This window comes from Saccopteryx bilineata, chromosome 6 (genome assembly GCF_036850765.1).
Source record: "Saccopteryx bilineata isolate mSacBil1 chromosome 6, mSacBil1_pri_phased_curated, whole genome shotgun sequence".
Taxonomy (NCBI): domain Eukaryota; kingdom Metazoa; phylum Chordata; class Mammalia; order Chiroptera; family Emballonuridae; genus Saccopteryx; species Saccopteryx bilineata.
The window spans coordinates 209,852,277-209,879,333 of NC_089495.1; the positions used below are offsets into that span (position 1 = coordinate 209,852,277).

General features: G+C 65.0%; 1 protein-coding gene across 4 annotated transcripts; it reads left to right on the plus strand.

Annotated features, from left to right (window-relative positions):
• Positions 1–24,516, plus strand: LOC136308912 (solute carrier organic anion transporter family member 4A1-like). Of its 4 annotated transcripts, XM_066236797.1 has the most exons (13): positions 907–971; positions 5,771–5,913; positions 10,886–11,752; positions 12,531–12,621; positions 14,085–14,206; positions 14,606–14,717; positions 18,049–18,203; positions 19,465–19,660; positions 20,658–20,835; positions 20,939–21,108; positions 21,328–21,392; positions 21,766–21,914; positions 24,046–24,516. In XM_066236797.1, the coding sequence occupies exons 3-13, from the start codon at positions 10,933–10,935 to the stop codon at positions 24,199–24,201; spliced, it is 2,214 nt and encodes a 737-aa protein (XP_066092894.1). In that variant the 5' UTR covers positions 907–971; positions 5,771–5,913; positions 10,886–10,932; the 3' UTR covers positions 24,202–24,516. The 4 variants fall into 4 exon arrangements, with proteins under 4 accessions (XP_066092893.1, XP_066092895.1, XP_066092896.1 ...); XM_066236796.1 differs by lacking the exon at positions 5,771–5,913 and having other exon boundaries at positions 1–971; XM_066236798.1 differs by lacking the exons at positions 5,771–5,913; positions 24,046–24,516 and having other exon boundaries at positions 1–971; positions 21,079–21,108; positions 21,766–21,894.
• Positions 24,517–27,057: the final 2,541 nt, after the last annotated feature.

Here is a 27,057-nt window from a genome sequence, read left to right on the forward strand (position 1 = left end):
TTCGTAACATTTAATGTTTTCACCGGCCCATTTTACAGGAGGCTCAGGGCGATGAAGCAATGTGTTTGGGGTCACAGGGCAGGAATGTTGGTAGGAATTCAAAAAGGACCTCGTGTTGACAGCGATGTATTGGGTACCCTTCTTGGCCTGACATCATTACTGACTTCAAAAAGAGGATCGTTTTACCCCAAAATAACAGGCAGGAAACACTGGATTCCCCAGGCGAGGGTGTTAGCCTCACAAGGCACCCCCGGGGGCTCTACCCCGCAGGCGCCGCCAGCCTCCATTGCCAGGGCCTCCAGGGAGCTCATGCGAGGAGTGGGTGGCCCAGCCTGGACTTGAGGGCCAGACCAAGGCAAACAGGCAGTGAGTGACCTTCGAAGTGGCCGCCGGGTAACCGCCTCCCACGGCCTCTCCCAACGCGCCCAGGTTCCAAAATCCGAGACAGTTGGAAGCTGAGTCGTCTCCACGCGTACTGGAGAGCGGCCTTCACCGCTCGGCGTGGCCATCGGGGGATGCTGCGTCTCTGGGGTTGGGGAGAAATTCGTCAGCCCAGACACAGGGCCCCGCGTCGGCTCTGGGGGCGCTGGTCTCCGAGGTGGTGTCCACCTGGTGTCCACCTGGGGGTGGAGGCGTCGCCTTCCCGGCCCCAGTTCCAGCCCCAGCCCTGCGCGCCGCCCGCCGCCCCTCCATCCTCGAGCCCCCGGCTCTCCGCTCCAGCTCCGCCCCCCGGCCCTCCCCGCCCTCCCCCGGCCCGCGGGCGCGAGCTCCGCAGCTGTCACTTCAGGGGGCGGTCCCGGGGGCGCGGTGGGCCGGCCCAACCCGCACGGCGCAGCCATTGGCCAGAGCCGGGGAGCCCGGCGGCCGCCTCCTCGGCGGGGGCGGGCCCGGGAGCGGATGAATGAAGCCGGAGTGGGCGGCGAGCGGCCTCCAGAGCGTGGTGCGCAGCGCGGCGGCGGGGACGCGGGAAGGTGAGTGCTGCGGGGCGCGCCGGGAGCGCGGTCCGCGCGGGGTCGGGGCGCTGCCGCGGGGGCGCTGCCAGGGGCTCGGGGTCCGGACCTGCTGACGTCAGGAGCGCGCAGTGCCCGAGCGGCTGGGCGGGGGCCAGCGGGGTCGAGGCGGCGCGCGCGCGGCCGTGGCGGAGGCCTGGGCCCCGCAGTGCGCCCCGAGACTCTCCACGGGCGGGAGGACGGGACCGAGTTGATCCTCCGTCCGAACGTGGACCAGCCCTTTCAGCCCGGCTGCCTCGGGGAATCGGAAGCGAAAGGCACCCCTCCTCTCCTCCAGCTCTTCTGGCGGGAAGGCGGGCGGCGCGCCAGGGGACGCGCGGTGGGTGGTCGGGGCGCAGACGGCGCGGGGGCAGCGGCCAGGGCTGGGGGCAGGGCAGGTGGCGGGGCGCGCGCCCGGGAGCAGGCCCCGCGCGTCCGCCGGGGACACACGCGGCTCCCGCCGGGGACACACGCGGCTCCCGCCGGGGACACACGCGGCTCAAGCAGCGGACGGGTTGCGGCGGGCCCCCCACCTGCGCGGATGCCGCCGCCGCTGAGTCAGGAGGAAACCGTCAGGCTCAGAAGTTTCTCGGGGGCGGTCGGGCTCTGTTCGCGCCAGCCGCCCTCGTGGATGGGAGCGCGGGCGGAGGCGTCTCGGCGGCTGGGCGAGGGGCAGGTGCAGGGGGCTGGTCTCCGCCCCGCCCCGCCGGGCCCCGCGTCCCGCCCCGCGCCGCTGGGCTGGGGGACCCAGACGCCCCCCGAGAGCAAGAGGAGGGCGGCAGAGGGTGGAGACGAGACACCGCGTGGACACCCTGAGCCCCGGGCCTGGAAACCCAAGCTGCCGCCGGGACCTGGTCTCGCGGAGGGCGCCTCGACCTGGCGGAACCGTGCTGGGGAAAATCCGCTGGGGCGGTGGGGTCAGCGCCGCAGGGGGTCGAGGAGAGGGGCGCGAGTGGACCCCAGACCGCCAGGCCCCTCCACCCCGAGCGCCTCGGCTCCCTCGTGCGGCCCTCCGTCCGGTATGGCAACGGAACCTGTAGGAACCGCAGTAATTTTCCACGGGGTTTAACCAGCTCCAGCCCCCAACTCCTCCCGGGCGGCTGAAGAGCCTGGATTTCCTCCGACTGATCAGAAACCGGCTCTGGGGAGGGGCCGGGCGGTACCCAGCGAGCCGTGGAGGCCCCGCCGGTGGCCGGTGACGGGTCTAATCATTCTCTGTGCAGGGTGGGGCCAGCGGACCTCGGGGAACAGAACGCTCCCGGTCTTAGCTGGCTGGGTTCGTGAGCCCTTTCCTGAGCCCTTGGAATGTGCCGGCCGGCGCTAGCCGCCCTGAGCGTCCACTCCCTCCTCCTCGCGACTGCGCTCACTGTCGCACCCACTCTCCTGATGAGTAAACCGAGGCCCTGAGTGGTTAAGTGACCCACCTGTAGTCACATGGCTAGTCTGGGGTGGAGCGGTTTGAACCCAGATGTGTGTGACCCCAGGCATTTTATAGCTCTTGTTCCTGGGGTCAGGGGGGCCCAGCCTGATGCAGAGCCCTGTTCCAAATGGTGCCCCCCCCACGCTAACAGGACCAGGGTCTCTGGCCACGGGAGACAGGGAGACTGCCCCTCAGGAGTGGGTCGGCACACCCAGGGTTTTCCCTGCGTTGCTGGAGGGAGGCAGGAGGGGCGTCGCGGTTGAACCCACGCTCCTGACTGTCCCTGCCTGTCGATGTGTCCTGTTTCCTGCTGGGCAGGGCTGAAAGCCCTACCTGGAAACTCTCCATGGGGCTGCATCCCTGCTAGGCGGCTGGCTCGGCGGCTGTGACCTAATCGGTGGTTCCCTGGGTGTGCGTCCTGCAGCAGGTGCCAGGCAGGTCCCAACCAAGTCCCTCCCCTTGCCACGGCGAGGTGGACAGACGCCTGGGGCCGGGCAGGATGGTGGCTGTGTGAGTAGGGGTTTTGGGGTTGACTTGTCCCTGTTAGAGCCCCTGATTCCGACGGACTCGTGTCAGAGCACCTGGCTGCCCCCAGCCTTGGTGGACCCTCACCCTGACAGAACCTGGCACAGCGTGGGGTCTTGGTCTATACCTGATTTCCAAACAGCCGCAGTTAACGTGTGGGCTTAGCCTCTTCTCTGCCGTGCCTTCCCATCCAGGGGTCTCCTGAGGGTCGGGGAATCCACGCCCCAGGTCAGCGTGGCCACCCGCGAGGGCTTCGTGGACTTCATGTTCTGGGGGAAGTGGCCACCCCCGCGGCCAGTTTGGGTCCCTGACGCCTCCTGGTGGGTGATGTGGGTGATGGGCAGGGAGCCAGGCCAGCGCCAGGTGCCAGTGGACAGGAGGGAAGTTGAGCTGGGGCAGCCAGTGCAGTGCGGGACCCGAGGAGGACGTGCCCTGGTCATTGTCCACTGTGTCGTCCAGCTGAGATGTGGACTCGGACCGCGAATCACGTGGTCCCCAGTGCTCGGCGGGGTGAGAGCCTGTCGTCTGCTTTTAGGAGGAGACAAACAATAATCCTCCAGGCCGCTCCTGTTCTGGGACATTCAGCAGCTCGCCGGGCCTGGTGCGGTTGGCGTGGGGAGGGGGCTGCAGTGGGCAGGTAATTGGACAGGCCCTCTGGGATTCCACTGAGCATGGGCACCAGCTCGGCCTCAGCTGACCGGGCCCCACTGGCAGAGGTGGAAGACACCGGCCCGGCTGTTCGAACACTGGACCCCACCTGCCTGTGTCTCCCCTCCTGGGCTGGCCATGTCTCGGCCCTCAGCCTGCCTGTGTCTCCCCTCCTGGGCTGGCCGTGTCTCTGCCCTCAGCCTGCCTGTGACACCCTCCTGGGCTGGCCGTGTCTCGGCCCTCAGCCCGCCTGTGACACCCTCCTGGGCTGGCCGTGTCTCTGCCCTCAGCCTGCCTGTGTCACCCTCCTGGGCTGGCCGTGTCTCGGCCCTCAGCCCGCCTGTGACACCCTCCTGGGTTGGCCGTGTCTCGGCCCTCAGCCCGCCTGTGACACCCTCCTGGGCTGGCCGTGTCTCGGCCCTCAGCCTGCCTGTGACATCCTCCTGGGCTGGCCGTGTCTCTGCCCTCAGCCTGCCTGTGTCTCCCCTCCTGGGCTGGCCGTGTCTCGGCCCTCAGCCCGCCTGTGACATCCTCCTGGGCTGGCCGTGTTTCGGCCCTCAGCCCGCCTGTGACACCCTCCTGGGCTGGCCGTGTTTCGGCCCTCAGCCCGCCTGTGACACCCTCCTGGGCTGGCCGTGTCTCGGCCCTCAGCCCGCCTGTGACATCCTCCTGGGCTGGCCGTGTTTCGGCCCTCAGCCCACCTGTGTCACCCTCCTGGGCTGGCCGTGTCTCGGCCCTCAGCCCGCCTGTGTCTCCCCTCCTGGGCTGGCCATGTCTCGGCCCTCAGCCCGCCTGTGACACCCTCCTGGGCTGGCCGTGTCTCTGCCCTCAGCCTGCCTGTGACACCCTCCTGGGCTGGCCGTGTCTCGGCCCTCAGCCCGCCTGTGTCACCCTCCTGGGTTGGCCGTGTCTCGGCCCTCAGCCCGCCTGTGACACCCTCCTGGGCTGGCCGTGTCTCGGCCCTCAGCCCACCTGTGACACCCTCCTGGGTTGGCCGTGTCTCGGCCCTCAGCCCGCCTGTGACACCCTCCTGGGCTGGCCGTGTCTCGGCCCTCAGCCTGCCTGTGACACCTTCCTGGGCTGGCCGTGTCTCTGCCCTCAGCCTGCCTGTGTCACCCTCCTGGGCTGGCCGTGTCTTGGCCCTCAGCCTGCTGTCCTCAGACACCCCTTGCTCGCCCTCCGTGGCCACAACGCAGCCCTGTTTCTGCCAACACTACACAGAGTTAGCCTCTCCGACCACACTTCTGGGGACAGGTGGACGTGTCCACAAACCACACGCCATCTGCAAAAGTCACTCACAGCGAAGCCAGGTGAGGCCTCCCGAGGGCCAAGCGCAGGGTGGGGCTTGCCGACTGTGGCTCGGCCGGCTCCGCTAAGGGGTGTCCAGGGAGTCCCCCAGGCCGGAGGGCTCCCGATAGGTGTTCTCCGCATGAGCACCCCTCGCCTGTGGGGACCGCCTCTTCCCAGTGGCTGTTTTATCCAACAAACCTTGCAGTTATCTGAGGTATCACCCCTAGGCCTGAGACACAGAGGGCTTGGGGTGGACACCCCAGCCTCACCCTGGGCTCGCTTGAGCCATTGCGTTCTTGTGAACATCTCACTCTTGGCAGGTTCCAGGGCCCTGATATTTGGACCCGTGGGTTTAAGAGGCCCCCCTGGAAATGGCCAAGCCCAGCCTGTGCCCGGGCAGGCTCACCACTGTGGACAGAGCCTGCGCCCCCCACCCCACCCCAAAACCCCATGAAGACCCTTCTGCAGCTCTGCATTTCTCATGAGCCTCCAGTGGCGCTCGGACCCACTGAGAGTAGAGAGGCTGGGACCTTCCCCTCGGGGACTCCTCCCCACGTGGTCACACCCCTGTTCCAGGAGGGAACCTGAGGGTCAGAGGGGCCCGGCCCGAGGCGGAGCGCCTGCCTGGCTCTGGGGCCCGAGGCGCAGCGCCTGCCTGGCTCTGGGGCCCGAGGCGCAGCGCCTGCCTGGCTCTGGGGCCCGAGGCAGAGCGCCTGCCTGGCTCTGGGGCGGCCCCTCTGTGGCCCCTCGCTGCCTCTGCGCTGCCCTGGGGTGGCAGCAGGTGGCTTGTTACTATTACTATTATTTTGATCAGACGTTATGAGTTAGCTGGAAAGAGGAGTAAGCTCCCTCAGCACCCCCCCCGCCCCCAGCTCACCCCAAGCTCCTCACGCTGCAGACTTGCACGCCGGAGACAAGGGTGGAAACAGGAACGTCCGTGCTGAGACCACAGGACACTCCCTGAGGGACAGGCCATTCCCGCTCGTCCCGGACAAGCCTTCATTGTTGGCTCTTAGGCAAAGCAGCTCCTGTGGCCACCAGGTATGCAAATCAGGGTTACCAGGCAACAGCGTCGCCGCCCCAGATCCTGCCACCTGGACGTCTGTGCTATAAATAGGTGTGAGCCTCATCCTCAAGAAGCGAAAGCCCTCCCCACCCCCCCACCCCCCCGGGAAGAGGCACCGGGACAGGTGTGGCAGAGAAAGCAGCAGCCGCGGGTCCGTTTCGTGCAGCAAGGACCACGAGTGCCAGGGAGTGACCCAAGTGCCATGGGGGACGCGTCACAGGGCTGTGGGCGTGGCTGGCGGCCTTAGTCTTCAGTTGCAGCCCTGGGAGGGAGGGGTGCAGGGGGGTTTCCTGGCCGGCATGTTGGCAAAGAGAAAGAAGAAATGAAACCTGTGATTCCCCGGTGCCAAGTTCCCAGCAGGGCTCAGGACGGCGCCCCGGGAGTGCTTGTAAGCAAAGGCCTCCCTGGGGGCCTCAGCTGGGCTGGAACCCTGCACCACGGAGGCTTAAAATGTCACTCTGGGTGATGCCCCCAAAGTCCTCCCTGCCCGCTCCACTTTGCCTAGAGCCCCCCACGGGGAAGCAGACGCAAGAATGGGAGGAGCCAGGCGAGGGAGTCCAAACCTTTCCAGCCCCCGATGGAAGCTGGGGTTGCGATTCTCAGACAGGGCTCTCTGGGCTCTGACTTTTCACAGTGCGGTGGGGGGGGGGGGTTGTGGTAGGGGGACACGGCTGGATTTCTCCACAGCGGGCGGCACCCATGCCTCAGGGGCAGCTGTTGGGTCAGGGCCAGCAGCACCCTGAGATGGCGTTGGTGCCTGAGAACACACACACACACACACACACACACTCACTGACCTGGCCTGGGAGACTCCTGCTTCCCACCTGACTGGGGACAACCCCCCGGCTCCCCCCATCCTGTCTCCCCCACCCCATGAGCTCCCTGTGGAGCAGCAGAAAGGGGCTGCTCTCTCCCTCTCTCAAGGGGGGACAGTGTCCCTGCTGCTCCAGGCCAGGAAGCCAGGAAGCCAGTTAAGGATTCCACAGGACTTCCGACCTTGGAAGTCCTCCCAGGAGGATGAAGGTCGCAGAGCAGCAGGGAGAGGACTGCCAGGAGTTGGGCAGTGCCTGGGCCCCGTGGCCGCAGGGGGGCTGGGAGCACCAGGCAGACACCAGGTCTGGGTTCACGTAGCTGGAACAGCTGGGGGAGACCTTGTCCCTCATCCTGGGTCAGCCGCGGAGTCCAGGGCGTGGGGACCGGCTGTTAGGTGGGAGCCAAGGACCCACCTCCATCACAGGAGGGAGCTCAGCCAGCCACGGGGCTATCTGCAGACCGGGAAACTTCCCCTGGGGTTCCCAGGAAGGTGGGACCCACCCTGCGGCCGGCCATGAGATTCCAGGTGTCACAGCCCTGGCCTGTCTCAGGGTCCGGCTGACGGATTCCAGACGTCCGGGGTCCGTGTCGGGGGTTGCAGCCTCCCTTGCCCCTCGGCGCCTGGGTCACTGGGAGGCACAGCTCCTTCCTCCCAGCCCAGATGCGCCGATGAGGCCCAGAGCCCTCCAGAGAAAGAACCCCGCAGTCAGCCAGGAGCAGGACCCCTGGAGCAGAGCTAGGGGCGGGGCTGCGGGTGGGGCGGGGGGCTGATAGGATGGGGAGGGGGACGCCCTCCACCTCCCAGCGGCTGTGGGTCTTGGCGTAGTGGGAACCGGGTCCTGAGGGCCAGGGAGGAGGCCTCCAGGGCTGAGGGAGGCAGGCAGAGCATCGAGTTCTCATCTTGTGCTGCCTGGCTAACATCTACAATGCGCTTTTCTTTTTTTCTGTTTTTTATTTTATTTTTTTTAATTCAGTGAGAAGTAGGCCCTGGCCGGTTGGCTCAGTGGTAGAGCGTCGGCCTGGCGTGCAGAAGTCCTGGGTTCGATTCCCGGCCAGGGCACACAGGAAAAGCGCCCATCTGCTTCTCCACCCTCCCCATCTCCTTCCTCTCTGTCTCTCTCTTCCCCTCCCGCAGCCGAGGCTCCATTGGAGCAAAGATGGCCCGGGCGCTGGGGATGGCTCCTTGGCCTCTGCCCCAGGCACTAGAGTGGCTCTGGTCGCGGCAGAGCGACGCCCTGGAGGGGCAGAGCATCGCCCCCTGGTGGGCAGAGTGTTGCCCCCTGGTGGGCGTGCCGGGTGGATCCCGGTCGGGCGCATGCGGGAGTCTGTCTGACTGTCTCTCCCCGTTTCCAGCTTCAGAAAAATACAAAAAAAAAAATCTCTAATTCAGTGAGAAGTGAGGAGGCAGAGACAGACTCCTGCATGCACCCGGACTGGGATACATCTAGAAAGCCCATAGGGGGCAATGCTCTACTTATCTGGAGTGTTGCTCCGTTGCTCAGCAACCAAGCTCTTCTTAGTGCCTGAGGCAGAGGCCATGGAGCCATCTTCAGTGCCTGGGGCCAACTTGCTCCAGTCGGGCCATAGCTGCAGGAGGGGAAGAGAGAGAGAGACAGAGAGAGAGAGAGAGAGAGGGATAAGGGGGAGTGAAAGGAGTGGAGAAGCAGGAACCTGGGACATCCATACACTGGGCAAACACTCTACCACTGAGCCAACTGGCCAGGGCCTACAAATGATTTTTCAAATCATTATATGCGTGTGGTCTGTAAGAGTCTGGCTTGACCATTGCCTGGCAGAGATCCACGCCTCTCAGTTCAGGTAAAACCCGACCTCGGGCTTGGGGCTGTAGGGACCGCCCACTGCTGGAAACGGGAAGTTCTCTGTTTCACCATGGCCATCCCTCATGGCAAAAGCTGGCAGCCCAGTCTCCTTGATCTGGCTGAAGCCCTGATCCTCCCGCTGCCTGAGCAAGCCAAGCCCAGAGCCCGCGGGCATGTGTGGCAAGCGTACCTGGGGGCAGGTGTTTGCCAGCACCAGATCTTGGTCCTCGGTTTGCAGGTCACTTACTAGAAATAACTGCCCCCAAATCATTTCTGGGGAGGGGTGCAACAATGACCTCTAGTTTTCACAGGTCACTGGGCGGCCTCCGTGGGCAGTGCTGGCCCCTTAGCTTGGCTGGGATCCTCCTCTTGGGGGTCCAATCCACCCGGGAATGTGGCCCAGGGCCACCTTGTGGCTTGTATGTGCATGCATCAAGAAAACAGATGCCCCGGCCCTGGCCGGTTGGCTCAGCGGTAGAGCGTCGGCCTGGCCTGCGGGGGACCCGGGTTCGATTCCCGGCCAGGGCACATAGGAGAAGCGCCCATTTGTTTCTCCACCCCCCCACTCCTTCCTCTCTGTCTCTCTCTTCCCCTCCCGCAGCCAAGGCTCCATTGGAGCAAAGATGGCCCGGGCGCTGGGGATGGCTCCTTGGCCTCTGCCCCAGGCACTGGAGTGGCTCTGGTCGCGGCAGAGCGACGCCCCAGAGGGGCAGAGCGTCGCCCCCTGGTGGGCAGAGCGTCGCCCCTGGTGGGTGTGCCAGGTGGATCCCGGTCGGGCGCATGCGGGAGTCTGTCTGACTGTCTCTCCCCGTTTCCAGCTTCACAAAAAAAGAAAAAGAAAAAAAAAAAGAAAACAGATGCCCTGGCTGGGTGGCTCAGTGGATAGAGTGTCGACCCTGCATGCCAAGGTCACAGGTTCAATCCCCAGTCAGGGCACATACGAGAAGCAACCAGTGAGCACACAACTCAGTGCAACAAGGAGTTGGTGCTTCTCTCTCTCTCTCTCTCTCTCTCTCTCCCTTCTCTTCCTTCCTTTCTTTCCTCTCTCTTTCTCTCTAAAATCAATAAGAAAATATATATATATATTTTAACTAAAAAGAAAAAGACACCAGGTGACTTCTGAGCCTTTGGAGTTTCAGGTGCCATCACACCTTTTCCATGTTTCTCCGTATTTCTGTTTGAGCAGCCGTCTGAGTTGCAGGGCGGGTGGGCGGCAGGACCTTCCTGGTCCAAAGGCTCGAGCTGGTCACTGTCCACACTGTCCCCCGCAGCCCGAGTGCTCGCCTCCGTGGGCGCACCAGTGTGGCCTGAGCCTCCGCCAGCCCGGGCAGCTGCCTGCAGCTCCTCTGGGAAGCTCTGACCCCCCCCCCGCCCCCACCCAGGCCTCCTCCCTCAGCCTGGCGTCTCAGCGTGTGCAGGGACAGCGGCACTATAAATAAATAAATAAAACACAGGCCCGGGAGCAGCCCCGGGGAATGACTGGTAAAAACGTTTGCTGTCTGCCCACTGCCCACACAGCTCACAGCCCCCAGCTATAGCCACTGAGGGCCTGTGGGCACCGGTTTCCAAAGTAAACAGCTGGACCTTTGTGTAAATGCCACTCAGGTGGTCACAGTTCTTTCAATAAGACGACAGCGAGAATTCATGCACACGGGCTCTGTAGCCAGCAGTGTGGGGGAGCTGTTTGCCATTGGCCGGCTGTGTGGCCCCGGGCACACTGCTGACCGCTCTGGCCCACGTCCCTTCCCTGTGAGCTGGGCTGTGGCCAGGTGTGCACAGGTGATAACCACGCATAGCTTGGGAATGTGTGACGTCACCGTGAGGTGCAGTGGGATTCTTCGGAGCTGACCGTGTTCCACGCCCATTGGCACTCACCCCGTGCCCAGCCCTGCGGAAGGCTAGCCAGGGGCCTAGGGAGAGGCTTAGATGACTGTTTTTAAATTTTCTTAAGTGTTTAAAAGTTTGTTGTATTTATTCATTTTTGAGAGAGAGAAAACACCGATTTGTGGTTCCATTGATCCGTGCATTTATTGGTTGACTCTCCTTTGGGCCTTGACCGGGGATCAAACCCACCAACTTGGTGTATTGGGACCCATTCCCACCCCCGGTCCCCAGCCCAGCTGTGGCCGGAGACAGGCTGCCCTGACCGTGTGGGTCCAGGTGGGACCCTGCCTTCGGGGAGGGAGCCGGTCAGGAAGGGTCAGTCCACCAGACCAGGCACCAGCAGGGCAGACGGAGCCGTGGACGCGATCGCCCGGGGGCACGCTCGCCCGTGGGTGGAGGGACGTCTGCTCACCAGGAATGTTTCCCGCAGGACGAACTGGCCGCGGGGACACCGCCGCTGACCCCTCCTGGGCGGACATGCCGCAGCACGTGATGGGGGACAAGGCCTTCGCGTCCATGCCGCAGCTGGTCTTCCCCGGCCTGCCCGTGGCCGCGGGGGACGGGGGTGGCCACACGCCCCCCAGCAGGCGGGCCTCCCTGGGCCCCCTGTGTCCGGCCGCCCACAGCCCCCTGGACGCCTGCAGCCAGCCGCTGTGCCAGCCAAGGACCCCGAAGCGCGGCGCCCGGGCGGCCCGCACGGCGCACTACGCCCCGGCCGGGCCGCCGAGCTCCGAGTGCGGCTGGCGGGCCTTCGCCCCCGCGTGCCTGCAGGCCTTCAACACGCCGCGGGGCGTCCTGCTCTTCCTGTGCGCGGCCTCCTTCCTGCAGGGCATGACGGTGAACGGCTTCGTCAACACGGTCATCACCTCCATCGAGCGGCGCTACGACCTGCGCAGCTACGAGAGCGGCCTCATCGCCAGCGCCTACGACCTGGCCGCCTGCCTCTGCCTCACCTTCGTCGGCTACTTCGGGGGCCGCGGGCACAAGCCCCGCTGGCTGGGCTGGGGCGTGCTGGTCATGGGGGCCGGCTCGCTGGTGTTCGCGCTGCCGCACTTCGCCGCCGGCCCCTACCAGGCGGCGGTGGACGAGGGCCGGGGGCTGTGCCGGGCCAACCGCAGCGCGCAGGCGGCGGCAGAGGCGGCGGCGTGCGGGGGCGGCGCCTCCGGCCTGTCCGGCTACCAGCTGGTCTTCATGCTGGGCCAGTTCCTGCACGGTGTGGGCGCCACGCCGCTCTACACGCTGGGGGTCACCTACCTGGACGAGAACGTCAAGTCCAGCTACTCGCCCGTCTACATCGGTGAGTGAGGCCGGGGAGGGGGCGGGGCAGCGTGACGATGGCCCCTTTGGTGCACTTCCCCGCTGGCCACACGTTGTCACCGGCGGCCCCGGGTGCTGCTAGGTGAGGGAGAAAGAGTCCTCACTGGTGGCATCCGGGGCTCGTTGGCTTTGAGAGAAAGTTTTTTAAATCCCCTTAAAAAGTTGACCCTGGCCAGTTTCAGATGCAGTGGACACTGCAGAAATGAAAACCCTGATTTAAAAGGGTCCAGGCCTGGGCCCTGGCCGGTTGGCTCAGTGGTAGAGTGTCAGCCTGGCGTGCAGATGTCCCGGATTCGATTCCCGGCCAGGGCATACAGGAGAAGCGCCCATCTGCTTCTCCACCCCTCCCCCTCTCCTTCCTCTCTGTCTCTCTCTTCCCCTCCCAAAGATGGCCCGGGCGCTGGGGATGGCTCTGTGGCCTCTGCCTCAGGCGCTAGAATGGCTCTGGTTGCAACAGAGCGACGCCCCAGATGGGCAGAGCATCACCCCCTGGTGGGCGTGCCGGGTGGATCCCGGTCGGGCACATGTGGGAATCTGACTGCCTCCCCGCTTCTGACTTTGGGAAAATACAAAAATAAATAAATAAAAGGGTCCAGTCCTGGGCTGGGGGACAGACAGACAGACAGACAGAGGCTGAAGAGCAGGTGTGGGGCGGGGCTTCTCCCAGGTGGGCCCGTGTGGCTTCTGAGCGCCACCCGCTGGTGAGCCCCGCGGAGACCGGGTGTGTCCACCGCCCAACCGCTCCGCCTCCCTTGCAGCTATCTTTTACACTGCGGCCATCCTGGGACCCGCGGCTGGCTACCTGATTGGAGGCACCCTGCTGAACATTTACACGGAAATCGGCCAACGGTGAGTGACCTGGGCTCTCTCTTGCCGGCACAGAAATCGCCACGCTGTCCAAGCAGGAGGACTCGGTGCCCACGGGGCAGGGAGTGAGGTGGCACATGGTGCAAGCCCCTGGCCTCGCTGTGGCCGACCTGCTGGTCTGTGCGTGACTTTGAAAACAGGCCGGGGTGGGGGGAGGTGTAGGGGAATTGGGGAGGACAGTGTGGCCAGATGGCTCCCCAGAACCACGCCAGAGCAGGCCGCAGTTTCTCTGATGCCCTTTGTAAGGAACCGAGAGTAGGTTTTCCTGCTGCCGGCGTGAGATTCTCTTCTGCGGGGTTTTCCCACACCAAGCCATTCCCCAGACACTGGCTGGGTGTCCCAGAGTCAGCCGTGTCCTGACCCTGGCAGGTGAAGGGCTCCATCCCACGAGGCCACCCCAAGCAAGAACACCCGGCTGCCTACCCACAAGCTCCATCCAACTTGAGCACAGCACAAGGGTTCCCACAGCCCCTTCCTCAACTCACTAATTTGCTCGAGTGGCGTGGAGACCTCAGGAAGGCCCATTACCTGCCGGAGGACACCGCTGGGGAACAGGCAGACGGCAGAGGGCATGGGGTGCGGTGTGGGAAGGGATGGAGCTCCGTGCTGTCCTCGGGTGCCACCCTCCAAGACCCTGGACGTCCACCGCCCTTCGTAGGTGTGGTCGGCCAACTCACTGACCATCGGGGTCAACAGACTCCCCCGAGGCTGGGCTTGGGTCTGGAAGTTCCAACGCGCTGACCTCATGGTTGGTCTTTCTGGTGACCTGCCCCTGTCCCCTCTCCCCCTGCCCCAAAGCTCTGAAAAGGGATCCGCCAAGAGGGGGTTCAAAAGACGCTGCTGGCGCCCAGGAGGTGGCAAAGCATTAGGAGCTCTGTGCCAGGAACCGGGGCAGGGACCGACCCTGTGCTTCTCGTGTGTGTCCCTAATACGCTGCCTTTATTTCCTTGTGTGTTTTGTTTGTGATACTAGTGTTTGTAAATTAGAGAGAGAGAGAGAGAGAGAGATGGAGAGACAGAGACAGAGAGAGAGATGGAGAGACAGAGACAATGGGGAGAGGAAGGAGGTGTGTCCTCCTGACCAAGTGGGGCTCTGGAGGTGGCCCCAACCTCCAAGGTGGTCTGTCACCCACGCCTGGGTGGTTTCCTAGCTCGCTCCTGAGACGCATGGTGGGCAAGGCTGGTTACCCCTGGGTTCTCTCTGCAGATGGTGGGCCTCTCTGGTCGAGAGTGTCTAGTGCTCTGCCCTGGTACAAACGCCACCTGTGGTCTTGGGTTGACTAACCTGAGGCGTCACATGTGCACGTTCTGTGCGGTGCCGGAGGTAGGTGGGGCCGTGTCCCTCACTCACCCTCTACACCCTCCCCCTGGCCTGCGTGGACCGGCCAGCCGAGGGGCGCCCGGCTCACGTGCCCTGGACGCTGAGCCCTCTGCTTCTTCCCGCAGGACCACGCTGACCGCCGAGAGCCCGCTGTGGGTCGGTGCCTGGTGGGTGGGCTTCCTGGGCGCCGGGGCCGCCGCCCTCCTCATCGCGGTCCCTATCCTCGGCTACCCGCGGCAGCTGCCAGGTGGGTGCCCCCACACACAGGCGCGCGCACACACACACGGGCGCACACATGCACAGGCGCACGCACACAGGCGCACACACGCGGGTGCAAGCCCCTCCTGGCTCTGAGGGCTGCTGAGGAGCACAGGAGAGTCCAGATACTCATGTCTGGGGGAGGGGGGCTGCCATCCCACAGGGCGGGGCCGGCCAGCTGTGGACCCCTCCCCTCCCCCCGGGTTTGTTTCCGTGAGGGGTGAGGAACACCCTTTCTCTCCCCTCTGGTCCCAGGCTGTGCTGCTGGCACTGTCCCCCTAGTGCATGCTCGCGCCCTCTGTCCCACAGATGTCCCCAGACCCGCAGGGGCGGGGCCTCCAGGCCAGCCTTGGGCTCCGCCCCCTCGCTGACCTCTCTGTCCTTCCAGGCTCCCAGCGCTACGTGGTCATGAGAGCCTCTGAGACGCGCCAGTTGAAGGACAGCAGCCAGAAGGTGGCCAGCAGCCCCAACTTCGGGAAAACCATCGGAGACCTGCCTCTGTAAGGAGCTAGGGGCAGAGGCGGGGGTGGGGGTCCCTGTCCTGTGCCCGTGTGTCCTGGAGACCCTGGGGGGGGGATCCCACACCCTGAGTCTTGGCCTGAAACTAGGAGTGTCCGAGCGACCCTCCGGGGCCACATCCACATGGTGAGCACACGGCCCCCAAGCCACCTTCATGGGTCCTGGTCCCCAGGGAGGCACACCGGACCCTCTCAGACCATTCCTCAAGGGTCACCCCCTGACTGGCCCCAGCCCCTCCCTCTGCGGCGTCCTTCAACCATTTCATTAGGCGTCTCCTGCGCGTGGCCACGAGCTCTGGCCGGTGCCGCCCTTCCTGCCGCGGGCTCTCCGGGGGCCCCTGCCCTCGCCGCCTGGCGCCTGCCCCTCCTCCTGGCACCTGCCCCTCCTCCTGGCGCCTGCCCCTCCTCCTGGCGCCTGCCCTCGCCGCCTGGCACCTGCCCCTCCTCCTGGTGCCTGCCCCTCCTCCTGGCCCCTGCTCTCGCCGCCTGGCACCTGCCCCTCCTCCTGGCGCCTGCCCCTCCTCCTGGCACCTGCCCCTCCTCCTGGCGCCTGCCCTTGCCGCCTGGCACCTGCCCCTCCTCCTGGCGCCTGCCCCTCCTCCTGGCCCCTGCTCTCGCCGCCTGGCACCTGCCCCTCCTCCTGGCGCCTGCCCCTCCTCCTGGCCCCTGCCCCTCCTCCTGGTGCCTGCCCTCGCCACCTGGCGCCTGCCCCTCCTCCTGGCGGTGCCAGCCTCCTGTCCACAGTCTCCCTCACTCTCTGTCGGGGAGGAAGCGTGGTCTTGCTTTGTCATCCCCTAACTGGCCAGAGGGGGCTGGGGGGGCCGTTAGCGGCGGGAATGGACCTGGTCCCGTCTTTAACTGGGGGGGGGGAGCCGCAGGGCCCAGGGCGCCTCCAGGGAAACAGGACGGGAGGACCAGCCGTCTCCACCCCATTGAGTGCTTTGTTCTCCCCTTCCCACTTCCTGTCAGACCCCCGAAAGGGCCGCCCACTCAGGAGGGTGTGTGTGTGTGTGTCCCCCGTGCAGAGGAGCCGGCCCAGGACCCAGGCTGGCCGGGGGGGGGCAGGGGCGACGTCTCCTAACATCCGCTCCGCGCTGGGACGGGGGCTGCCAGTTCCCCTTCGCCCAGCACTGGGCACTGACCCGTCCATGTCCTGGCGGTCCCCAGCATGTGGGGCGCGGGCCAGGGACTGCGGGCTGAATGCCGGAAGCTCATGTCCGGGTCCGGTTCCCCAAACCGGTCGCTGGTAGGCAGCAGATAAACATCGTAGACCGGGCACCTTCCGTTTTGGTCGTGACGTTCTCTGACCCAATTCAGCACGAGCATTGCAACTGAGCGACCTGCAGGACGAAGGGGGGAAATGAGGAAGTTTCTCCTGCCCAGCCGCGGCCCGCAGGGTGGGCGGGTCTGAACAAGGCGGGAGAAGGGGGAGGACCGGCCGCACCCGGGGGTCCCTCCCAACACACACACACCCCCCAGGACCCGGACCTTTCCTGGTGGAGGAGGTCTGGGGGTGGGGTCCCGCTGCCTGGAGCCCGCCCGAGCCCTGGGGACTCGCACCGAGCCTGGCCTGGCACTGAGCCCCAACACTGTGACATGGGGACGCCTCCACCCCACTCTGACGGCGTTTTGTCCACAGCCTTTCCCACACTCGGTCAGAAAGCCCGTTCTGCAGGAACCGAGCTCCCACCCACGGGGACGAGGAGGTCTGGTGTGGGTTGCTCTGCAGAGAAGCTAGGCGGGTCACTCCTGTCTGACAGGACGAGGGGGGGTGTCCTTCACTAGTCGGTCCCCCCTCCCGGCTGCTGGCTGTGGAGATCGGGGTGCCCAGGCTAATAATCACGGCGACCCCGCCCAGGCCTGCATCTCAGAACCCCGAGCCGGGCTGGCCTGCGTCCTCAGCATGATGACCATTTGAGAGTCACAGTGTTCCACGTGGCTTTGACAAGCGCTGGGCAGTCCGCCGCTGGTGTCGGGGTGACCGTGGTGGGGGGTGTCTCAGGGCGGGTGACCCACAAGGACAGCCACGCCCTCACCGGCAGCCCGGGAGAGCCCAGGGCGGGGACGCTGAGAACATGAGCTGTTTCAGAACCATTCAGCCTGTCACACCTTAGTCACTCACGTATCACGGGATCCACTTTGTTGTGCATATGCAACCGTGAGCCTGTCCCACCCCCAACCCAGGTCCCTCACTTCTGGGGACAGGGGCACAGTCCCATCGACCAGCACTGCTGTGCTGGGCTAAGGGGCCAGGAGAGTGAGAAACCCAGGGTGCAGTGAAGCCACCTGCCCTGGGGCCGCTGGCTGCCCGCAGGGGTCAAGCCCCTCAGGGTGGTAACTTCCGTGTGTCCCATCCCGGAGGGCTCTGCTCAGTGCCCCTCACGGCACCGCAGTCCCTGAGCGTCTTACACGTGTGACCAGGGTGCTGGGGCATGTGCACAGCCAGCCCCAGCCCCTCGCGGAAGCAGGGTCGCACCGAGCCTGGCCTGGCACTGAGCCCCAACACTGTGACATGGGGACGCCTCCACCAGGAAGTTTCAGGGTGTGACCTCGGCACCCCCGGCTCACAGCCACGTCCGACACTCCTGAGACCCATTCTGCAGAGTTGGCTGTGGCCCCTCCCTCGACCCCACTGCTGGGTCTGAGGCCAAGTGCCCCCTCCCCAGGCTGTGTGGGGCCCTGAGTCTGCTCAGTCCTTAAAAAGGGGTCCATGCGAGTCCACCAGGGAGTCAGCAGGTCAGGTCCAGTGGAACCAACGCCAACGTCCTTCCTCGGGCCCCTGGCATCAGCCCTCTGAGCGCACACCAAGCAGAACTGGGGAACAGTCACACCCACCCGGGCAGATCCTGGAAGGGGCCCACTGGTCCAGATCAGCAGGGCTTCCTGTCCCCCTTCCCAAGGGCTGCTGGTTGAGAAGGGGCCCCACCCCTCAGTGCCTGGTTCCCCACTTCTGGGGGCCCATCCAGTCCAGGGCTTGGTGACAGCTGCCCCCAGAGGTGATTCAGCAGGGACAGGGGTCACTCCTGCCCGCACCTCACACCGAAGCCTAATGAGGTGACAGCGGCTTTTACAACAAGCCGCAGGGTCAGAGTCCTGGGGCCGATCCACTGCCAGCCACACCCGGCCTCACACTCCCTCTCGGTTTCTCTGGAATGAACGTGGAGTGCCTCCCAGCTCGTTGGGAACCCACTGTGTTCCTTATGGAACTGGGCGATGCACTCGGGGGAAGGGCCCCGGCCTCGGGAACTGTGGCTTCCGCACAGCCTGGCTCTGGCCCGCTCTGACCCTCTGTCTCTCCTCTCCGCCTGCCCAGCTCCGTCTGGCTCCTCCTGAGGAACCCCACGTTCCTCCTGCTCTGCCTGGCCGGGGCCACCGAGGCCACGCTCATTGCTGGCATGTCCACATTCGGCCCCAAGTTCCTCGAGTCCCAGTTCAGCCTGAGCGCCTCGGACGCCGCCACCTTGTTTGGTGAGAGAAGCCTCTGCATCTTGGGGGTTCCTCAGCTTTTTCGGTAGTTCTCAGACAATCAAGGGGCCTTTGAGAGTACCTTCTAGAAGGCCCAGACAGCGCTGCTCCCCGTGTGGCCCAGCCCACGCTGGGGGTGGGGGTGGGGTCCCAGAGCGAGTGTCTGGGGCTTTTGGACGAGGCGGTGTCGCTCACGGAAATCCGTTCTTCTTGAGGGGTTTTGGGCGCACTGACCAGCATGCATGGTGTGCTGACTGGTCTCTCTGAGGGCCCCGTGGAGCCACGCTGCCCTCCTGGTGGAAGCTTAGTCCAGCTGGGGGGGGGCGGTGTGGAGTCCAGCCTGCCTGCACCTCTCCCTGGCCAGCTAGGAGCTAATCCTGCATCGTCCCCTGTCCCCCGCCCGGAGCCAGGCGTCCCAGGTCCCAGCGTCTCAGAGGACCATGTGGCTGGAGCCCCTGGACCTGCCCGGCTGCAGCATTCTGTGGCCAGAACAGGCCGGCCTTCCCGGGAAAGGGGGAACCCTCTTCCGAACCCTCACGGGGAAGTTCTGTGCTGTGAGGGCAGCTGGACTCACTGAGACAGCGCCGGGCAGGGGAGGGGTCATCCCAGGGCAGGAGGTCAATGCCGTGTGAGCCCTGCGGGGCGCATCGGAGCAGCACCCAGGCCACCTGGCCGTGTGCACCCCTCAGGGCTCCATTCCCAGCACGCCAAGGGGGCCGTCAGGGAGACACCCCCCCCCGTCTCTGACTAATGCCCCAGACACTCTTCCCGACCAAACCTCCACCCACAACCTCCTCCCTTCCTCCAGCGGCCCCCTCTCCTTGAGCCGATGTCCCCCTCTTAGAACGTCCATGTCCTGTGGGGTCCCCGCGCCCACACCCAGAGCTGGGTTTGCTCAGCTGGATTTGGGTGGTGGGCCCACTGGGTCCCCGGGCTGTCCGGTTGCCATGCCCTCGGGGCCCCCAGACCCACCTGGGGAGCCCATGCCCAACTGATCTCAAGTTCATATTAAATAGCCAAGGCTTCCGGCTTCAGATGTCCCCCCACAGCTGGAACGGGCAGGGTGCCGTGGGCCTCTGCTCCTCCCCCAGGGGCAGGGCAGCAGCGGAGAGCTCCGGGCAGTGAGCTCTGGCACACTGTGAGCCCGGTGCCGCCACCCAGACGGGGCTGGCTCTGTGCCTCGGTTTCCCCATCTGTGCAGCGGGGACAACCAGCTGCAGAGGGGTCCCCCGAGCCCCTGACGGAGCCCCGCCCTCCCCCACAGGGTACCTGGTGGTGCCAGCGGGCGGTGGCGGCACCTTCCTGGGCGGCTTCTTTGTGAACAAGCTGAAGCTGCGTGGCTCGAGCATCATCAAGTTCTGCCTGGTCTGCTCCCTGACCAGCCTGCTGGCCACCCTGGTCTTCTTCACCCACTGCCCCAATGTGCCCGTGGCGGGCGTGACGGCCCACTACAACGGCAGGTGAGGCCCCGCCCGCCTGTCAGGCTTCGTGGGAGCGAGGTCGCCACGAACACCCCAGGGGACGATCGTCACCGGCGGTCCCCGGGTCCCCGCCTGGCTCTGAGCCTCAGCTTTCTGGCCTGTACGATGGGGCCGCGGCCCGGCCTGTCTCTGCGTGTGGACGCGGGAAACGGCTGAGGCTTGGGTGTCGCTGTGTCTTGGGAACATGAGGGAACACAGCTGTCGGGCGGCGATTTGGGAAAATCTCAGACAGACACAGGGGACCTGCCCCGGGACCCCCCTGCGGAGAGGGCAGGCTCTGCCCAGCGCCATGGCGGGAGGACCCACGAGACGGTGGAGAGTGGACTGGCGGAACCACCTTCCCTGCACGGAGGGCTCAGCACCACCAAAGGGCGGGGACGCTGGAGCCTGGGTCACCTCCGAGGTGCAGCGTGGGGTGGGGCAGGACGGGGGGTGGGGCAGAGCGGGACGGGGGGCAGAGCGGGACGGGGGGGGGCAGAGTGGGAGGGGGCGGGGCAGAGCGGGACGGGGGACAGAGCGGGAGGGAGGGCGGAGCCACGCGTGCAGGGCGCTCGGTGTGCGTGACAAAGGGCAAGGGCGTCTGTGGTCCCCGATGTGGGCGCGGATCAACGAGCCGTGTGGGCGTGCGGGATGCGCGGAGGAGGCCCGCGTCCTGGGGCCTTCGCGCCTGACACTCGTGACTTCTCACGCTGAACCGTGCATCCACCCCTGTGTGAAAAGCAAGCCATTGGGCTCGTGCATGGCCCCGTGGCTGGATGGATTCGGGGCTGGGCTCGCTCTGGTGTGAGAGTCTCCAAGGCTCCCCCGTGATCAACAGGCGAGGTCGGAGGCGCTAACCTGTGGGCAGAGCACCCCGTAGTGGGCTGTAGACCCGCAGACGTGGGCCGTGGGGTCGAGACCGCGTCCCTGTGGCCGTGGGACGCCCCTCCTCCTGGCTCTGGCCTCCGCCCCACCTCCTGCATCTCCTACCTCGCAGCCTCGTGCCCGAGGGCCACCTGGAGGGCCTCTTGGGGCTGACGGCCGCCTGCAACGCCGCCTGCGCCTGCCGCCCCGAGCACTACAGCCCCGTGTGCGGCTCCGACGGCCTCGTGCACTACTCCCCCTGCCACGCAGGGTGCCCGGAAGCAGCCGTGCCCGGCCCCGGCGGCCAGAAGGTGAGTGCGGCCGCGGCCCACGCCCCCGTCCGGCCGCGCCCTGGACCCTGGGAGGGCCCCTGTCCGTTCCTCCTGTAACCGGCGCTGTTGTTGCGGTCCTCAGGTGTACCGAGACTGTAGGTGTGTCCAGAACTTTTCCTCTGGTTTTGGCCACGCTACTGCAGGGAAATGCACTTCAACTTGTCAGAGCAAGCCCCTCCTTCTGGTTTTCATATTCGTTGTAATTATCTTTACATTCCTCAGCAGCATTCCTGCGCTGACGGCCACGCTACGGTAAGCACGGCCCGGGTTTCACGTCAATCCGGAACCTTCCCTTGCAGCGCGCTCGGGTGGAGCTCTGCAGAGCCCGCGGGGGTCCCTGCCAGGGGCCCCCCGCACCCCGACCTGGGGAGGCCGCCGGCCTGCGGCCTGGGGCCCGGCCTCGGGCTTGGGGGTGTGACTCAGCCGAGGCCCCATTTCCCTGGGCCTTGACGCCGGGTCTTTCCTTTCCAGGTGTGTCTGCGACCAACAGAGGTCCTTTGCCCTGGGAATCCAGTGGATCGTGGTTAGAACTCTAGGTACTGCGCAGTGTGAGGATGCCACGTGTACAGCCTGGCAGGGGGCTCCCTGCTCACGGGGCACCCAGCTAGGGGGCTGCGCCCACCCTGGGGCAGGGCGCCATTCCCGAACCGTCCACTAGAGGGACCCAGGGTCACCTTCTGCTTAGGACGCCTTGTCCTCACGAACACAAAGGCTCTGCGGGAGGGGTGGGGGGGGGACGACACGACACATGGACACACGTGGAGGTCCTGGGGAATGTCCCACCTGAAACCCAGTCCCCAGAGAAGAAACATTCAGGTCCCCTTTGCACCCCCTGAGTCCACCGGCAGCCGAGGTCCACTCTCTGAGAGCCTGGCCGTGGCGGGGCACTGAGTGGACCTCTCTCCGCAGGGGGCATCCCGGGGCCCATCGCCTTTGGCTGGGTGATTGACAAGGCGTGCCTGCTCTGGCAGGACCAGTGCGGCCAGCAGGGCTCCTGCTTCCTGTACCAGAACGCGGCCATGAGCCGGTACATGCTCATTGCAGGGCTGGTATACAAGGTGAGCCAGTGGGGTCCCCGTCCGCTCCCCGGGGGGGCCGAGGGAGGCAGGGAGCCCCGGAATCTTCTAGGAGTGAGGGGGTCCGGGCACTCCACCGGCACCTCCCGACTGTTAAACCCAGCGTCTGAGGACGTCCCTCCTGCAGCCGGATTGGCAGAAGCTCATTCTTCCCCGTTTAGAGCTGTCATTGGGACACCCCCTCCCCGCAGTGTGGTGACCGGGGAAGACCAGGCCCGTGCCACAAACCACCTTCCCCCGGGGGTGTGCCACCTTCCCCGGGGGTGTGCCCTGAGGCTTTGGAGGAATCAAACCAGCAGCCCTGGGCACGGTCAGGCCCGAATGACGGGTTCATGAGCAGCATGACTTCAATGCGCCTCCCTAAGTTCTTAGCCTGGCCCTGTGCCTCACGCCACCCGCACAAACTCCCTGCCGTAGCTCTTAGCACAGGCTCCTGGGGGGGGGGGGTGAGCGCCCCCCGTGGTGTTTGAACGTCCCCCTGTTGGGGGAGGAGGCACAGGCCCATGCAGAGAAAACGGCATCGTGGGGCCAGTCTTTTCTGAAGGGCCTCAGCTATAACCCCGGTTTATATCTCCCTGCGGATGAGTGTGAAAGTAGCCACGTGTGACCTGGGATTTGTGGGGCTGGGATTTCTGGAGGAGAGCACCAGACTGGTTTTAAAGAGACAGACCCCCTCCAGGGAGCTGGCCCCGGCCTTTCTCTTTCCGTGTGTGTTGTATGGTCCCCCTGCCCAGAGCAGCCAGCTGGCACCGGAACACCTGTCTGCCCGGGTGCTGACCCTGTGACCTCTGCACAGCCAGCCTGAGCACAGTGGTTAGATTGGCTGGCAAAGCACGTGCCGATTTTAGCAAGGGGGTGGTCCAGGGGGCAGGCAGCTGTACCCCTAAACACCACGCACGCAATCACTTCCCCACAAAGCACCGTGGGCATCTCCGCTGAAGCCGCGTTTACGAGTTCAAGGTTCGCAGGTGTGCACAGAGGCGGGCGCACGGGCTCAGTCCTTCCTTCCCCAGGCTGCCCGTCAGTCCCGCGAGGTCAGGGCACTCTGCTGACCAGCTCCGAGCTAGGTCCCTGGGGTCCCCTCCCCGTGACAAAGGCCCGCAAACCGGGCTGCTTACCACAGTGGGAAACCACTGTCTCAGTTCTGGGGAACAGAATCCATGGTCAGAGTGTCACAGGGTCAGTTCCTTCCGGGGGCTCTGGGGGAGGGGCTCTGAGGGAGGGGCTCTGAGGGAGGGAGGGGCTCTGGGGGAGGGGCTCTGGGGGAGGGGCTCTGAGGGAGGGGCTCTGGGGGAGGGAGGGGCTCTGAGGGAGGGAGGGGCTCTGAGGGAGGGAAGGGCTCTGGGGAAGGGGCTCTGAGGGAGGGGCTCTGGGGGAGGGGCTCTGAGGGAGGGGCTTTGGGGAGGGGCTCTGAGGGAGGGGCTCTGGGGAGGGGCTCTGAGGGAGGGGCTTTGGGGGAGGGGCTCTGAGGGAGGGGCTCTGGGGGAGGGCCCCCCCAGCTCTCAGGGGCTGCCGGCAACCCCTGGCTTGCAGACCCATCGCTGCGTCTCTGCCCCCATGTCCACGGGGGGCCCCTCTGTGTGTTTGTATCAAACTCATCTCCTCTCTTGTAAGGGACACCAGTCTTTGGACTGGGGGGCCCACCCATCCTGTACGCCCTCATCTCAGGCTGCTCAATTACATCTAAAGGAGACCCTGTGGACAAATCAAGGTCCCGTCCACAGGTTCCGGGGGTCAGGACTTGGCTGTATCTTTGGGGGAACACCATGCGGCCTCCCCCCTCCCCTTATCTGGTGCCTCTGCTTTTCCCCAAACGGCATTTTCATTCCTTCACTGATGGTGTTGCTGTCCATGCCGGGGGGCGGGCAGTGCAGGAAGGGGGTTCGTCAGAGGAGCTGGGGGACGAGCGGGGTGGCCCCGGGGGATAAGTGCAGGAAGGGGGTTCCTCGGAGGAGCTGGGGGACGAGCGGGGGTGGCCCCAGGGCTGGCAGTGCAGGAAGGGGGTTCGTCAGAGGAGCCGGGGACGAGTGCGGGAAGGGGGTTCCTTAGAGGAGCCGGGGGACGAGCAGGGGTGGCCCCGGGGCGGGAGGTACAGCAACTCCTTTCTCCCCAGGCCCTGGGTCTCCTCTTCTTCGCCACCGCGTACTTCCTGTACAAGCCCCCACTGGCGTCCCCCCACGGCCTGGAAGCTTCTCTGCCCAGCCAGTCCTCCGCCTCGGACAACCCCTCAGACAACCCCGCAGACCTCCAGCGACAGAGCAGCGTCTGAGGCCCACCCACCCGCTCAGGCCCTGGACCCGCCCGGCAAACACCAGCCAGCGTCTCCCTGGACGGGACGGGCCCTCGCCCACCGCTCACCCAGCGCTGAGGACCCTTCAGAAATCTCCCATTCGGTGCTGGGGGGCTGCATGCGTTGGAGCCTGGAGGGACCCAGTCGGGATCAGCCTGCAGGTGGTGGAGGAGGTGCCCAACGACCTTCTCTGCGTCTGGGGAGGGGCTGGAGGAAGCACCACCCCTTCCCTCTTCTGGCCATTTCACATCCTGTGGCCTTTCCCCAGTGGACACAGCCGGTCAGCGGACAGCGTTGATGTAGGCCTCAGGAACTCCTGGACACGTGAACAGCTGAGCTTTTAAAACAGACTGTGCCGTCTTTTATTTTTAATTTAAAAGATATTTTTTTATTTATTGATTTTTAGAGAGAGAGGGAGAAAGAGAGAGAGACAGAGAGAGAGAAACATTGATTTGTTGTTCCACTTATTTATGCCTTCATTGGTGGATTCCTGTCCCTGTCCTGACCGGAGATTGAACCTGCAACCTTGGCCTACCGGAATGACTCTCTAACCGACTGACCCACCCAGCCAGGGACCCCGACGGTGCCGTCTGGACTCAGGCAGGTGTTATAAAACACGCAGGACCACCCGCGGACTGAGCTGAGCCGCGGCTGACGTGTGAAGCTGGCGGCTGCCCCCAGTTCACGGGTTGTGACGGCTGGACCTTTGGTGTGCACGCGGGACCTGCTGTTCTGAAGGAGACGCTGCTGGGGCCCCGTGGAGGGAAGTGGGGAAGCGCCGGCCCCACGTGGCCCTGGCGGCCAGGTGTGCCTCTGACCACGCCCATGGCACGCCCCCACTTCCTGTGTCTGGCTGAGGGTGGGAGGCCGCCTCCCGGTGCAATACCCAGGAGGGAGCCTGCTGCTTGTTCACCGCTGGGGTCCTGCCCTGTTCTCTGTCCTCACCACACAGTGCAGCGGGGTCGGGAGCGCCTCATCATGTATCTGTTATATACAAAGCATATAGTTACAGACCCATATTTTGCATAAACACTTATTTCTGGAACCTGTTTCTTACCTGCGTGTGGGAGGGCGTCGGGCTACCACGCACGTGTGTTCCCTGGTGTCCTCCGTCAAAATCGTGTGTGTATAAATATATTTTAGTATTTAAAACGTGTGTTCCTGTCCGTATGCTTTCTTTCTATGAATTTGCAGAGTTTGGTGGTTTGCACACCCCTTGGGTGGGTTTCTGTGAGTCTGCCGGGGGGCTGCCCAGAGAGCCCTCTCTTGGCCAGGAGCCCCCCACCCCCACCCCCGCCCCTGCCGGGCCCCTCCCCCATTGTGAGCAGGACTCCCCGCCCTCCAGGGTCCAGCACCCACCTGGATCCTTAGCCCGGGGTCCCACATCCTGTCACTGCCACTGGCGCAGGAAGAGTGTGTGTATGTGTGCACGTGTGCATACGTGTGGTTCAAAACAAGATGCAATAAGCCCCAACACTGGGTTACTTTGTCCCTAAACGTCCAATTCTGGCAGAGCGGTGGCCAGGCTGGGCAGTGACCGGCTGGCTGACAGGCCCACTGTGTCTATATCTGGGTCACTATACATATGATGCTGTTAACACGTCATTCAGAGGCACGGATGCAGGAGGTGGCTTTCTGCTCCTCGCTGCACCACCCCCATGCAGGCAGGGGTCACCTCGGACTGGGGCTTAGCAGGTGAAAGTCCATAGTGTTGGGGTCCCCAGAGCTCCGTCCTGGCCTCACATCCCAGCATCCTGTGCTCCCCATGGTCTCACCCATACCCTGTGGCTGGGCTGCCCCAGGCTCCAGGGTGCCACTGAGCCCACCCCAGCCTCCAGGACCACCCCCCTCACCCCTGTGCCTCCTCATCCTGCTCACTGACACCTCTGCACCTCGCCCCTGGGGGCACATCCTTGTTCCCCTTGGTGTTACCCCACACTTCCCTGTAATCACTTCTCCCCTCCGGCTCTGGGAAGACTCCTGGGTCCAGCAACCTGCCTAGGTGGTCGAGCTGCCCCCACACTGCTCCCGCTGACCCTCCCCCCGCGGTCCCTCCTCCTGTCCCTCCTCCTGTCCCCCCTCCTGTCCCCCCTCCTGTCTCTCACTTCGCCAGGACGCTCTGGGGTCCCCCCTAGTGAGACACCAGCCCCTTGGTTCCTCACATTCACCCCCCCCACCACCAGGAATGCTGGGTCCCAAGGACCCCTGACCTCGCCGTGCCCTCTGTCCTCTGTCCTCCGGGGACCCGGGCAGAGTCAGTCTTTGAGGGTGACCCCTCCACACGCCCCACGTGGACCCAGCTTTCCTGGGTCCCCTCACCTGTGGCTCCCGGATGGACCCCGTGGGCTCCATCTCCTGACGGGTCAGGACGTAGCCGCCAGAGTTCTCAGCGCCGTTTCTTGGAGGAAGCAAAGCAGAAACACCTGGCTTGTGGTGCTGCCAGCAGAGGTGCCTCCAGGCGTCGGCGGTGCCCGAGGTCGTGGCAGTGATGCCGCAGGCACTCAGGGGCCCGGCTGGTGCCCTGAGCAAACTCCTTCCCATCTCATTGCACCTCTCTTCTCCCGGAACGCTCCCTGCCTTCCCAGTACAGGGCTGAGCGAGCTGGGTGTTTTCTGACTCTGCTGGGACCTGGGATCCCCTGGCACACACACACACACCCCGACACCCCCCCTGGCACACACACCCCCCCGACACCCCCCCTGGCACCACCCCGGGACACCCCTGGGTGTGAGCTCTGAGCTTAGCAGCCCGGCTCCCTCCCCTCCCAGAGGGGGCAGTGGGGATCTGCAGTTGCAGCCACTGGACACCGGGGGGCAGCACAGACACGTCTCAGGG